This window comes from Blennius ocellaris (genome assembly GCF_963422515.1).
Source record: "Blennius ocellaris genome assembly, chromosome: 16".
NCBI lineage: Eukaryota > Metazoa > Chordata > Actinopteri > Blenniiformes > Blenniidae > Blennius > Blennius ocellaris.
In genome coordinates this window covers 2,285,066-2,299,403 of record NC_137665.1, presented here as the reverse complement: position 1 = coordinate 2,299,403, position 14,338 = coordinate 2,285,066, and the positions used below count along the sequence as shown (strand labels likewise).

General features: G+C 44.0%; 1 protein-coding gene across 1 annotated transcript; it reads left to right on the top strand.

Moving 5' to 3' along the window:
* Positions 1–1,397: 1,397 nt before the first annotated feature.
* On the top strand, positions 1,398–14,205 carry cdc42ep1b (CDC42 effector protein (Rho GTPase binding) 1b). Its single transcript, XM_080512141.1, has 4 exons — positions 1,398–1,532; positions 6,576–7,225; positions 8,352–8,898; positions 12,407–14,205. The coding sequence occupies exons 3-4, from the start codon at positions 8,445–8,447 to the stop codon at positions 13,111–13,113; spliced, it is 1,161 nt and encodes a 386-aa protein (XP_080368267.1). The 5' UTR covers positions 1,398–1,532; positions 6,576–7,225; positions 8,352–8,444; the 3' UTR covers positions 13,114–14,205.
* Positions 14,206–14,338: the final 133 nt, after the last annotated feature.

Below are 14,338 nucleotides of genomic sequence, written 5' to 3'. Positions count from 1 at the left end.
TCATCCTTTCACATCTGTTTCGTTTCCCCCGCTCCTTCGCAGTGTCTCCTGAGTACACCTTGCTCCCTTTTGTCTTTCGTCTCCTCCCTCACTTCATTCAGCTTCTGCCGTGTCCCCCCCCCCCCCCCGCCATCAGATTCTAACTATAAACTCATTTCTGACATCATGAACGCCTTAACTTTTGGCTTGTCTTGAAACACCTCTCGGGATTCATCGGAAGGTGCCAGCAGTTGTTCTTCAATTCGGCGTGACGGTCCGGGATGAAGATAAAGAGAATTGGAAAAATGTCCAAAGAGATCGCTGGATTAAAGTTTTGCAAATGTGTTTTCAGAACAATCCATCAGGTTTGTTAACTTCCCCACTCGAAACCCATTTAAAAGCATATCATGGACCGTCCGGGAGAAAATCGGAGAAACCCCCCCCCCCCCCCCCCCCCCTCCAAAAAAAACAAGTCATGCCCAGAATGAAACTGACTGAAAAGTTATGAAAATATGATATCATGTCAAAGAAAACAACAAAAAAATGGCATCAATACATCGGCGTTTAACATTTCCAGGCAATGTTAAGCGGTGCAGAGAAATCACTCCAGTGATTGGCGAGGAGCTGAAAGACGGAATCAGGCTTGAGCGTGCCGCCAAAAACAATGTTTTGTTTGACACCAATGCAGCCACATCAGTCTTTATAGTTAGATTGGAGGGATTTGTCACTCATGCAGCTCATATTGCAGTTTCACCGATGAGACAATGATGAGCTTCTGACCTTTGTTGAAAACATGGGGAACAACTTGACTGCATGAAAAAAACAACAACATCCATGAACATCTGAACAAAGAATGAATGAATGAATGAATAACATGTGCGCAAAAGTGTGTGCTTCCTGTATTCATATCAAGTTTTTGAAAAAATATTTACCCCAGACCTCAGAATATAACCCGATGCTTTTGAAACATATGAAAACAGGCTGAAAAAAAATGGTGAAAACCATAAATACACATCCATATTTAGCCTGAAAACACAAATACTCTGTGTGTTCAATCACGGTGGTTTATTATTGAAACCTTCACATGAGAATGTGTTCGGTATGAGAATGACCTTTAGTGCACTATACACACTTTTACCAACCCCATTTTAATTTAAGAATTTATTTATTTTTTCTTCAAACTTTGTCACTTTAAATGAGCTTTTCTGCTTCATGCTTGAAGAAAATCAACCTATTTCATATGAAACTCCTCTGTGCATCACGCAGACCACCATGTTTCTGAGCCAAGTCATTTAAGATCCACCCACCTCCTCTCCTCCTCTCCTCCTCCTCCTCCTCCTCCTCCTCCTCCTCCTCCCTTCTCTCCATCTCCTCTCTTCATTTGTGCACAGCAGCAGCAGCAGCAGCAGCAGCAGAGCCGCTGCTCCTCTCGGATGTAAAGTTCACGTCCAAGCAGGAAACACACAGACTGAGACCTGCGGAGGATCACAAAGAAAAGTGTGGGTGGAGTTTTTCCATTTGCAAAAAAGACCTCGCTGTGGAGTTATTTTAAGGTAAGATGAAGAAAAACAAAAATTATTTCAAGACTACTTGTATGTACTTTTATAGGTGCCGGGAGGAGTTTGGAATGTCTCTTTAAAATGAACTGAATGTCCTGTTGATAAAATGACAAATTGAATCTGTGTGAAAACAGCAATGTGAGTCACAGTGTAATGTGACCAGTAATGTTGCACTTGTTGCAAAGACTAGTTGTGAATTGCTGCTGACTGTGTCGGTGCTTCAGAGGGTTCAAGTCGTGTTTGTGTCAGTCAAAAGTCAATGTTCATTAAAACCTATTGGTGTGGAAATGTAAGTCAAAAACACACTTGACTAAAGGACAACTTTACCCGAATGCTGCAATCAGGCATGCAACCTGATACATCAGGTCTGCAAAGGTGATTCACCTTTCATTGTATATTTGTTGTGTACATCCTACTTTTGGAGCAACACTTCCTATTATAGACTTGTGTTTTGTTTTTGTTTTTTGTTGTTTTTAGCCACAGTGTCTGTAGAATCCATATATTGGCTTGGCACAAGTGGCGCCTGTCTTGACAGGATGTTTGGTGGAAACTCTTCAAGTCAATCGGTCACTGTTCTCCCCCCGGCTAAACCGCAGAACAACTGTCTCCCGGTGTGTGCCAGACTGCAGATCAGTGATCTGGCGGCCTGACAGGCCGGCGGCGTCACGGTCCGAGGGAAAGAGGGGAAGTGCCGCAACGTCTGTCCCCGAGCAAGACGCATCAATCTGATGCGATCACTAAGCTCCGATCTCTCATACAAAGCCTCCAGCAACAAATCACAAAGTTAGTTCATTTTGAATATTTGATCTCAATACTTGGATTTTCACAAAACTCCCAATTTGATGACTGAAGCCCACTGATCCTTTCCCGTGCAAATATTCAAAGATCAATAAAAGTGGTGGGCGTCACAGCTGACGAGATAACGTGCAACATGCACCTTGTTGCTAGAATGTCTTTTACTTATTCCATAATACAAATAAGGATTATTTTAAAGGTGACATGCCCTTTAGGAAATATATATGCAATCTTCTCTGAGGAGAAGTTCATGAATGAGTAGCAGAGTCAGAGTCAAATGTTTGTACGTGATAAAGTAAAATTCCCAAAAGGCAACAACTAGTTTCCACCACATCTCTTAATGAGTAATGTCTCTTTAAACCCAGGGTTGTCAAGGTGTTGGAGGTGAGCCACACCGATAGAGCTTAACCTGCACCCCGCCGCCCAGCTTCCTCCCTGCTCTCCCACCACATGTTTTGTTTCACGTCAAATAAAGATTTGTCGCAAAAATATAAGGCTAATTGAAATGTATTCATGTTTTTCACGTAATAAGTTAACAGTGTTTACAGCTGGCAGAAGCCGTAGGCAATGACAATGAGATTTATCTCAAAATCTTTTCATTTTAAACATGTAATTCAGTTTTAAAAATGTATGTTTTAACAAAATAAGTTCTACTTCCCACTTTCCAAACAGGAATGGGCATCTCCCCGCCCGTCGCGCTGTGAACTGAACAGAGTTTTATATTTCTTTACCTTCTCTTCCCTGTTCAGTGTTTGCTAGGTGGAAGTTTAGAGAGGCAACGTTTCCTTTTGCTCTTTGTTCGGCTGAGCTTTTGAACAGAATGAGACATATTTGCACTTCACTTCTCTTTCGCCTCGTTTCCCCTGAGTTTTGTTGACAAAAGTCTCATAAATAACACCAAGTATTCATGAACGTCGTCAAAGAGAGCGGGACTCATAGGAGAGAGTGATCGGTGAACTTCCCCCTTTGTAGTTCTTCATCTGTTCCTATACAGTCTGAAGTAGGTTGACGGGGGGGTGGATTGTTATCTGGAGGGCCTCCTCCTTCAGTTATCCTGTTGAATTGGCAAAGGAAGTGCGAAAGGGAGTGAATGCAACATTCATCCAGTCAAAGAGTCACGTTATCTGTGCATGTGAAAATGTGATGGAAATAAAGATAACCAAGCTTGGGTCAGTCGAAGAAACTGTTGTAGACGACTCTCCAAGGAAGTCCCTCATATAATCTGATCTTGGATTTTAAATCATGAAGCATTGTAAGTTGTCAGGTTCTTTTTTTTTTTTTTTGAAGATTTGTTTGAAACAACTATTTGTTGAATATGATTATTGCGGATTGTCTATCCCCTTTATGGCCACAGTTGTTCTGTCGTCTGTTTCCAACAGGAAAACGAACGCGTCCGATCCAAAGCAGAGACTCGTATCATAGATGTCCGGCCAGAAGCCTGTGCAGCAACTGTGTGATGTCATCATATCCATATGGCACAAGATGTCAGGGGCATGTTTCCAAAGCAACGTTGAAAACAATTCCCACGGGGAATAAAGGCCGTCCTCATGGAAATTGGAGCTCCAAAGCCGCTGCTAGAAAGACGTATCTAATTACTGTCTGTACCCCCCCGTTGCTGTCTGTACTTTCACCCCTGGTTATGTCCGGCAGTCATGCATAACAATTTTCCATATAATGGCAACAGGAAGAGAATTCCAGTCTTTGTCTTTGCAGAGAGAACCTGTTCTGTTCTCTGAAAGACACTCAATCAACTCTCTTTGTAAATCTTAGCGACCAAACCGAACACACACACACACACACACACACACACACTGTGTGGGGCTGGACTCATGTGCAGGCCAGTGACAGACACTTTGCGTTCGGTCCTGCTTAGAAAGACAGATGCAGTGCGTTGCCACGTTGCAGCAGTAGATCCTTGTAAACTGAGTGCCCGTTGTATTTTTGAACCGAGTGTACTGGTCCGGGTTCTCCGACCTCAACCACAGTCCGCTGGTGCTTTTAAAAAGGATCATTCGCCCCACCGGTCCGGGGTATAGGAAGCAGTTTCTGCTCTGACCGGCAGTGATGCGGCCTCGCGTTTGTGTAAATCGATGCACATGCAGATGTATATCTCTCAATGAATGAGCCCCGTTCTGCAGTTTGTGGCTCTGTGGTTCCAGATGTTCTGTTAATATCGTGAAGTTGCTCGGAGCCAGGAGAGTGACGGGAGGGGGGGGGAAGGTTTGACAGAGTGTTGTGCAACGGAGAGGAAAGCAGAGATAAAACAAAGAGATTAGTTGAAGGGAAAAGCCCAAAAATAGCTGTCTGTGGGAGAAAACACATAAAGACAGGAGGTTAAAAAAAAAAAAAAAAAATGTGTTTCTCATCAGCCTCCTCAGATCCTTTATTTGTCGGCCATAATAGATGGCGTCCGGTCGACTCTCCCCGCTGCACGCTGTTCTCGTTCCACTTCTCCACTCCTGCGTTTGCAATCAGTGAGGCGGCGCATGGGTTTGTTTATGTACGTCTGCAGGTGCAGTCTAGAGATAAATTCCACGTTCAGCAGATCCAAATGTCTTCCTGCGTGTTTCTAATGAGACAAATTTCCCCCTCGAGTGAATTTATGTGCTGGTGAGGCACTTTATTGTTGAGCTGAAGTTATGACTTAATGACAGTCGAAGGATTTGGAAGAACACGATGATTTGTACCTTTTAAAATGTGTGGATTACACATCAGATGACTGAATTGCTTTTGTCAAAACTTTTGTTTGTGGCTGGGCTTAATGTTTATTTTCACATTTTCATAAGGTTGCCCCTCAGGTGACTCACCGGTGGTAAAGAAACCGCTAAAATGCAACACATTCTCCTTATCGTGCATATAAATGCACTTTGTGCTGACATTTACCTCGTTCACCTCTCAAGACATAAACCATGTCTATTTATTGCAAAGTTAATGGCCAGATTCATTCGTACCATCATGAGGTTGTCTCAGATTGGCCCGGTGGCATCCAGGAACCCCGGCAGCCCGCGATGTTAATCCAACGCTGGCCGCGTCCGAACGACGTCACGTGTTTACGGCTTACCAGCACTCTCTTTACCTCGGATTCATTTCCTCACTGAGGAAGGAAAGGAGCTGAATGTGTGTCTTGTAGAAACAGGAGAACAGGGACGTGGGGTGTTGCAGGAAAGACATTTTCTGCGTTGAAAGTTGGTCAAAGTCCAGCAGAATCCCTGCAGTGGTTCAGGAAGACTTTATGTTTTATCCACTCAGGTAGTTCAAACGGGTTGTAGAGGAAGTTGAGGAAAGAGATGCAAGTCAATGTTTGCCTCAGATTAATAATTACCAATCAAAATATGTGGAATAACTCAATGGATGAGCTATTGTGTCGTTGTTTTTGTTGCCTGTGTCAAACAGAAAGAAGTCCAGACAAGTGTCCCTTAAAGCTCCCAGCAAAGTTCTGGTCACAGACGCTTCAGACGACATTCCCAGCTTCAGACGACATTCCCAGCTTCAGACGACACTCCCAGCGTCAGACGACATTCCCAGCTTCAGAGGACATTCCCAGCTTCAGACGACACTCCCAGCTTCAGACGACACTCCCAGCTTCAGACGACACTTCCAGCTTCAGACGACATTCCCAGCTTCAGACGACACTCCCAGCTTCAGACGACACTCCCAGCTTCAGACGACACTCCCAGCTTCAGACGACACTCCCAGCTTCAGAGGACATTCCCAGCTTCAGACGACACTCCCAGCTTCAGACGACACTCCCAGCTTCAGACGACATTCCCAGCTTCAGACGACACTTCCAGCTTCAGACGAGACTCCCAGCTTCAGACGACATTCCCAGCTTCAGACGACATTCCCAGCTTCAGACGACACTCCCAGCTTCAGACGACACTCCCAGCTTCAGACGACACTCCCAGCTTCAGACGACATTCCCAGCTTCAGACGACACTTCCAGCTTCAGACGACATTCCCAGCTTCAGACGACACTCCCAGCTTCAGACGACACTTCCAGCTTCAGGCGACACTCCCAGCTTCAGACGACATTCCCAGCTTCAGGCAACACTCCCAGCTTCAGACGACACTCCCAGCTTCAGACGACGTTCCCAGCTTCAGACGACACTCCCAGCTTCAGACGACATTCCCAGCATCAATCCACAGTTTCATCCCCTTGACACATTTATGTGCGTCTGAATGTGTCTAGTTTGCTCTTTTGTGTGACTTTGCGCTGTCTGTTTTTCTCCCCATGGCCTTTAGCTGGACTTGTGTGAACTGAATGAAGACGGTGACCCCCCCCCCCCCCCCCCTCCACCCCACCACCACCTCCACTTCCCCCCACAACACTGAAGAATTAAGTGGATTGAAGAAGAGCAGAGGCTGGGTGAGGGAGTCAGCGAGGGAGGGGAAGACAGAAGGGATTAGCGGCTAATCCAGCACGCGGACAATCCCATTGGAGCGCCATCGTTCTTCCACGACGACGCAGACAAAACAGTAGGTGGATTACGGCGCGTTAGTGTTTCGCCTTCCTCAAGAGCGTGTCGGCCGTCTTGTTGGTTTTGCTCGTCGTCGCCTCTCGAAGGACGACGCTGAAGATAAAGAGAGAGCAAAGGAGCAGGAGGACTCGCCAGCGGACAGGATGTCCTGCGGTCGGTGTGGTGCCACACATGGATAAACCTTTTTAGTGGGAGACGGTGTGTGGCGGTGGCCGGCCCCCCCCCAACTCACACCCCTATTGTTTCTCTGATTGGACACGAACACCAGAGCAGAACTGCTCCATTGCACGCTCAAGAAGTCGCCAGCAGCTGATTGCACTCCAAACGTGGACGTCCTGCAGTCACATTCAGATGTTTTGTCGTGGGATCAAAAGAAGTTTCTCAAGACTTCAGGGACCAAAAACCAGAAGGCAGGTAAAACTTAGAATTGGCAACTCGAAGGATGGATTCTTTGATTCAATGTTTTTTTTTTTGTTTTTTTTTTTTGCATGGTTACAGCGCTCTGGGTCTGGGCTGTGAGGTAAGGTTAAAAAGCAGAAGGAACTGGACAACACCTCAGACATGCTCTCAGGCGATAATCCGAGTTTGGCGAACTGGAAACGGAATTCATAATAAATAGTAAAACGCAGTTTAACAAGCCTGTAAAGTGACTCGGCCCAACTACTTTCTTAACAGACTTATTTAAAGACCCGAACATGGGCGAAACTTGCTTTGCTCTTAGTTATACATGCTTTCTGTGTTTGGATTACATGCAAATTAAACTTAGTTTATCTTCATTGGGCCTCCTGGTGAGGTGATCCTCTTAGCACTGCCAGCGAAATCTAAGATGAGACCGATAACGAGACAGTTCCCAAGTCTGGAGACATATAAAATCAAGATTCAAGTGTAAGCGAGTCATATTAATTGTTTTTGTCCCACCAAGGCGGAATTACTTGGTTGCATCTCAATTTTACAGTCTGTGCCAGCGAGGAAACTAATATAACCTTGTGATTCAGTTCCATTTAATTCAGTTTTATTGATATAGCAACAGTTAAATTATCCCCTTGACTGCGCATCACATTGCAATGACGCATAGATGACAAGCGAAAGGTGAAACTCTCTTCTATTAGGAAGAAAGCAGTGCAGATCCAGACTCAGTGGATATTAAAACAGAGACATCAGGGAAGTGGAGAGAAAAGGGACAGACTGGAGTGAAAAGGCTGAGATGAAGACTGCAGCTGAAGGGCACATAAAGAAATCTTGAATGTACGTGGAATAAAGAGGAGGGAAAATCAGTGCATTTAAAAAAAAAAAGTCTTCCTGCAGTCTAAACCTACAGCAGCTTCACTATGAAATGGTTTATTGTGAAGTGAGCCGAACACAAGGAAGTGAATTTGTCCAGACGAGCAGCGGCAGCTGTGTATAAGAGGAAGAGGAGAAACATGTAGACGGGAGAAAGTATATATAACAAATGTATAACAAATTCTCTGCAACCTGAATATTCACATTTTCTGTCCTCACTGTTTGTGTTTGTTTGTTTGTTTGTTTTTGTAATCTACAGTGGGCCCCAAACAAGGATTTGACTGTCATGTGATCGGCGTTCCGACCTTCTCGTTCAACTTAAAAGGGAAATTCAAGCACTTTTTTTCCGACCATGAGTCTGGGAAAACTGCCAGGGATTAAAGGCCTTGTGTCTGGCTCTCAGGGGAAACGTCGCTTCAAGAGCGACCTCTCCGTGGACATGATCAGCCCGCCGCTGGGCGACTTCCGGCACACGATGCACGTGGGCCGCGGCGGCGACGTGTTCGGCGACACCTCCTTCCTCAGCAACTACGGGGGCCCCCGGGAGCCGGGGAGTCCGGACTCGGCCACCAGCTCCAAGACCACCGGCTTCTTCACTCGCACCTTTCGCCACGTGCGGAAGAACTCCGGGCCGCGACCTCGGGCCGGCTCCCGCGACCTGTCGTCGCCGCCGCCCGACGTCTCGCCCATCATCAAGAACGCCATCTCCCTGCCCCAACTGAACGTCGACTCTCCGAACGGGTGCCTGCAGAGGGTGCTCTTCCCCAGCTCCCTCAGCTCCGCCGACGATTCCTTCTGCACATATGGTGAGATAATGCAGATAATCACCTCCAGCACGGGGCGGGATTTATGTAAAGCATCTTAGCGCCGGGATTATCTTTATTACAAGTGGATATATAGTAGCAGTGATTGTACTCAATGATAATTGGGTTTATTAGGCATCAACAGTTTGACCTGTTTACACGGCGCGGCAGATTAATTCATGAGAAATCAACTGCTTATCTTTAACCTGCATGCAAATGACGCTGAGGCTGCAAAGGTGGCAGGAAATTTTTTTTTTTTTTTTTTTTTTTAAACTCACATTGTTAGTAGAACTTTGTCAATTCCAACTGAGCATCTTCCTTAAAATGCCGTTAATTGTGTTTGGAAACTTTGAGGCTGCTTATTATAATTATTCTCACTCGTTTCCACAAACACAAAAATAATTTGTTGAGTTAATGTAATTCAATCATGTCACACATTCCCATCTATCCATATTATGTAGATTGAATCCCATTTATTCATATTATCTGAGCATCATGTATTAGAATGAACCATTTAACAAGATACTCAATATGCTCATATTAATCAAACATATTTCTGATATGTAAACTGAAAAACGACATCGTTTTTTTGAGTGTATGGTCATAGTGCAGCTCTGCATTTGATTTACTTCTATTTTTAATCCAATTTTTCTCACAATATGAGTAACAGATGAAGCCGTACATGATGATGATGATGATTGATCCTTTATTCACAAACTCACAAACTGAGAAATTTACAATGAAAAAGTTACAATTTACAATGTTTATTTCGTACTGAGAAAACAAACAAACCTATGTTATTGTATTATAATTTCTTATTTGCAGCAAAGCCATTCTTCCGCGAATGTACCATTAAACAACGATCTGGGCCTTGCATGACATAAATAAAATCCATCTAATCGAGTCAAAGAAAGTCATGGTAAAGGTGATTAAGTTTGTTTTATTTTTTTGTCCTGCATGGCTTTTAAATCTACATTTTGAGAAGAAATCATAATAACAAGAAAAAAACCTGCATATTTATTTTAATAAACACACAATTTTAGAGGTGAATGTGATTTTGACTTATAGAAAATCAATTTATATATTCAAATAACCGATAGTGTAACAGGTGGAAGTGGTTGTGAGCAGTCACGAGTCACTATATCTTTTAAAGTAAAAACCTTTAATCAGCAAATTCCTGCCATTGTTTATGAATCCCAACCACCATCAGTGTGTCATTATGTGAAACGCTGGAAAGTCGGATTCAGCCAAAGAATTCGTCTGTGGCACCGGAAACGCCACGAGTGTTGGGAGAGCTTGAGTTTCACAACTCAAAACAGGAGATTTGGCAGCTTTGCTGTGCTTTGGATTCGTTTGATGCATTTCTGTGAGAGAGGAAGAGACTTTATCTGCGCTGAGATCATCACATTGCAACCAGAGGCGTTGAAAGCGACCTACAAAACAAACGATCGTGTGAAATTTCCTCGTAAAAAGACACATATAGCATAGTGAAAGTCAAATGTGCGCCCCCCCCCCCAAAAAAAAATAGAAATGACCGGTGACCTAATTATGGGCTTCCCAGAGTGATGATGCAGTGTGTCTTTATGGTCTCTGGTCTTACTGTTCATTCACCAGCAGACTTGGTACAAACAGGCCTATAAATGTCAGCACACACACACAAGTAGAGGGCGAGGCCGCCCTCCTTCCAGCGTCGTTCTCGCGCTCCTCCAAGACGACCAGCAAACAGACGGGCTTCCTCCGACTGATCTGGGATCACCGGGGCAACACCTGTACTGCACACTGAGGACAATAAAGTGCAACTCACACACACACACCCACACACACAGACACACACACACACACACACATGGGACTGAAAGAAATATACTTAATCGGCACTTCCTTTCACGTTTGCATGCATGTGGGAGCGCCCGGTTTAAACAACATAAACACGCCATTCATTGTATGTGCTCACCAATCGCAGCCGATCAGGCAGCAGGCCGCAGAGTTTGCGCTGGAAATCCCCCGTCCCCTCTTCAGATGGCTTACCTAATTCATGTGGAATTTGGCCAAAACGAGTCGACCCGGCCATAGAGAGGCAGTGAACTGTGGCGCGATGAGAGGTCTCCTCTCTGAAGTGGGTTATTTATTATATCCCAGTGCAGCTGAGGAGGTTATTTATGTCGTTATTTCAATTAGCAGCCATCTTTGTTCTCGCCCACCAGAATTTGTTCCCACACAGTGAGATGAGATGACGTTTTCTGATACTCAGCAGCCTGTGGTTTCACTTGAAGTCTTTTCCCTTTCGTGCAACGTGCCTCCCTCCGGTTCTTTTTCCTTTCTGTATTTATTTCCTGACACGTGTGAAGTGTTCAACACACTCAAGAGTCAGAAGTGTGTGTAAATAGGTTAAAGCCAGCACGATCATGTTGCAGAGTAGGAAAAAGTGCTGAACAGTATTATTTTCAAATCTTCAAAGAAAACAATTATTGGTAGGAAAAATGCAAATCCAAAGAACTTTGATTGTTAAATGAACTTGAGAGTGTACTCGGCAGTGCCACAAGTTTTAAAAAAATATATATAAAGGATAATAACACAGTGTGTAATAAGTACAATTATATGCTGAGGCATCCAATAAAAGTGCAAGTACCTCAAGGGCATCTTAATTACTGTTTTATGACTCATAAATGACTTTGTGAGACGTGACTTTCACCCACCCCTGCAATGTTGGAAAAATTAATTCTGGTTGTTGTATACTGCCACCCTCTGGTAAAAGTGTAAAACTGCAGGACAGTTTGACAACATTCCAGCTATTTTCATGGTATTTTCCTTCTTCTAATAACTGACAAGGTTTTGAGTTTTTCTTAAAAAATAATAAAAAGCAGTAAATGAGTTGATGTTGTTTCTTGTTCACAATTTGAATCTTGGGTTATTTAGTCTGCATCATGTTCAGTGATGTCTACTTTGATGTCTACTTTGATGTCCACTTTGATGTCCACTTTTACATCCAGTTTGACCTGTGATGCCCATTTACTACTTGATTGAATGGTTTTAATTCCATTTTATAAAGTAAAAAAACAAAACGTTCAATGAGTCAGTGTTTCTGCTCTCTTTTCTAAGATGATTTCATCTTTTAATATCTGACTTCTTCAGTTCTAATCTGTTTCTGACGACACTTTCAGATGCTGATGTCACAAATGTGTGACATAATTTTGAATTTGTTCAGTGACTCGTATGTGGACGAAAAGCTTTTTCTGTCATGTTTCCTGGAGGTTTGAACAACTATGCATGTCAAATCCTGTCAACAGCGATAGGAAAGGACTGAAGGGTTAAACAAATGCTATATAACTATATAACTACGTTACTGCAGATTTATAGACGCAAACATACGAGCATGTTAGTTTTTCGTTATGCTTGTTTAAACATTCATATTTGGATGCAGCTCACGTGTGCTGTTGGTTCTGTTTAATTTCACCACCCTGAGATTGTTATAATCTATAAATATAACAGATTTTTTTTATCCTGTTGGCAGGTCTGCAGTCTGGGTTTGTCACTCTTCCCCGCCTGTCTCGCCTCGACAGACAGTTCCATGACGGCGATGTGAAGAAAACCTGCCTGCCGGACGGCGGCGGCGGCGGCTTCACCTTGACCCGCTCAGACTCCCTCACCTCCTTCACGGTCGACCTCGGCCCTTCGCTCATGACCGAGGTGTTCAGTTTGATCGACAACCCCGGCGGCCTTCACGCGTCCGCTCGTCACCCGGCGGGAGAGCAGGAAGGGGAGAGGGAGGCGCGGGAGGAGGACACGGATGAAGACGGCTCTCTGACGGAGACGCCCGTGCCGACCCCCTCTGGGGGCTCGCCTGACCCCTCCGACGGCTGCGGGTCATTCCGGCGTCACGAGAACGGCAGGGGACGCTCCTGCAGCTCGAACTGGACGCAGCAGCAGGAGGAGGAGGAGGAGGAGGAGGAGAAGAGGTCTATAAGGACACCTGATGCATCCGCTGGGTCTCCCCGGACAGCGGGAGGTGTGATGGAGGTGGAGCGGTTCCAGAGGGCAGCCGACGTTCTGTCCCGGCACTACGGCGGAGGCTCCTTCACAAAGGGATCGAGGACGGGCGGCGGCGGTGGCGGCGGCGGCGGCAGCAGCAGCAGCAGCGGCGGCGCCTCGCCGGCTTTCTCCCAAAGCCACAAAACACAGTATGCCTTCAGTGAGGAGGAAGAAGAGATCAAAGTCTGACCTGGGCTTATTTCGGATCAGGACTTTTTTTGTTGTTGTCATTGTTGTTGTTCTGCAGCAAAACATATCCTTCATCTTCTTATTCATTCATTTACGTTGTTACTGATTTACCAGAAGATGCTGGTTCTGCACAGTGCACGAGTTTAACCGTTTAATGTCTGCCTCAACTCTGCATCCCATTCTTCCCTTCCTTTTCTCTGTTCACAGTATTTATGCAATTATTTGCAAGCATAACCACATCTAACTCGATGTAATCGTCCTTTGCAGCAATAAAACCTTATTTACTTCCATCAATGTAAGATTTAATGGTCCGAATGGTCCATGAATTGTTTGTTTCCCGAGGAATGTGGAAAGTATTTTTCACATTATTACCTTACTCCATACATTGTAAATAATTTAGGAAAGAAAAAAAAACTTATTTTTACAGCTGTACAACTCTAACGTTCATGTGACTGCCTCTTGTAACCTGTGTAACATCAACTGAATCTGTATTAGACTCTCTTTAAAATCATATTGGTTGTAATAAAAGACCGTATTAAAACAGACTGGTCTTTTTTTTTTTTAATGACATCTTTCTATTTTCTATTATTGATGTCATCCAAAGTCCTGTGATTCTCTATCTTGCTTTAGCAAGCTGCTTGTCGGGGCAGATCCAAACATTCACACCAATTTATAGTCTTTTTAAATTCAAGTTTAAAGACGGTGGGAGTAGCTTCACACCACCATACATCCCTATTTATTTTTTAATAACTGCTCAGTTGAAGCTATTTTATTATCACACGGCTCATGCAGAGTCAAATTACAGTCGCCCTCAAGTCATCAGGCCGTCTGACAGGCACGTTTATGGATTGTTGAACATGTTGAAGCACAAAACATTATAAACTTTATATAGAGCGAATGTCTAAACCATCATGCTTCAATTTGTTTTATAACAACAAATATTTTGCCTCAGTTTTAAGGCTTTCGTCATCAATATTTGATCTGAATTTTGGCATTTAGTTTGTTATAATTTTGGAGGTTAGATGCTGTTGGATCGTGGTCTCTTCCCTCTTTAATATTTCACCACAGATTTCAGTGAGTAACTCTTTTGTTTCCCGTGTTGAAATTTCGGAAATTCAAAATAAAGCTTGGATGTGTTGTTATTTCTTGTGTGTTTGTTGCAGCATTATTTTTTTATTTTTTTATTTTTGCATGGCAGTAACATTTCTCCAAAAGAATAATGCCT

What these genes read in the sequence shown, in the direction of transcription:
- cdc42ep1b (XM_080512141.1), top strand. Translation starts at nt 8,445, where the DNA reads ATGAGTCTGGGAAAACTGCCAGGGATTAAAGGCCTTGTGTCTGGCTCT. An exon ending in CGATTCCTTCTGCACATATG is followed by an intron (nt 8,899 to 12,406) that starts GTGAGATAATGC and finishes TCCTGTTGGCAG; the next exon opens with GTCTGCAGTCTGGGTTTGTC.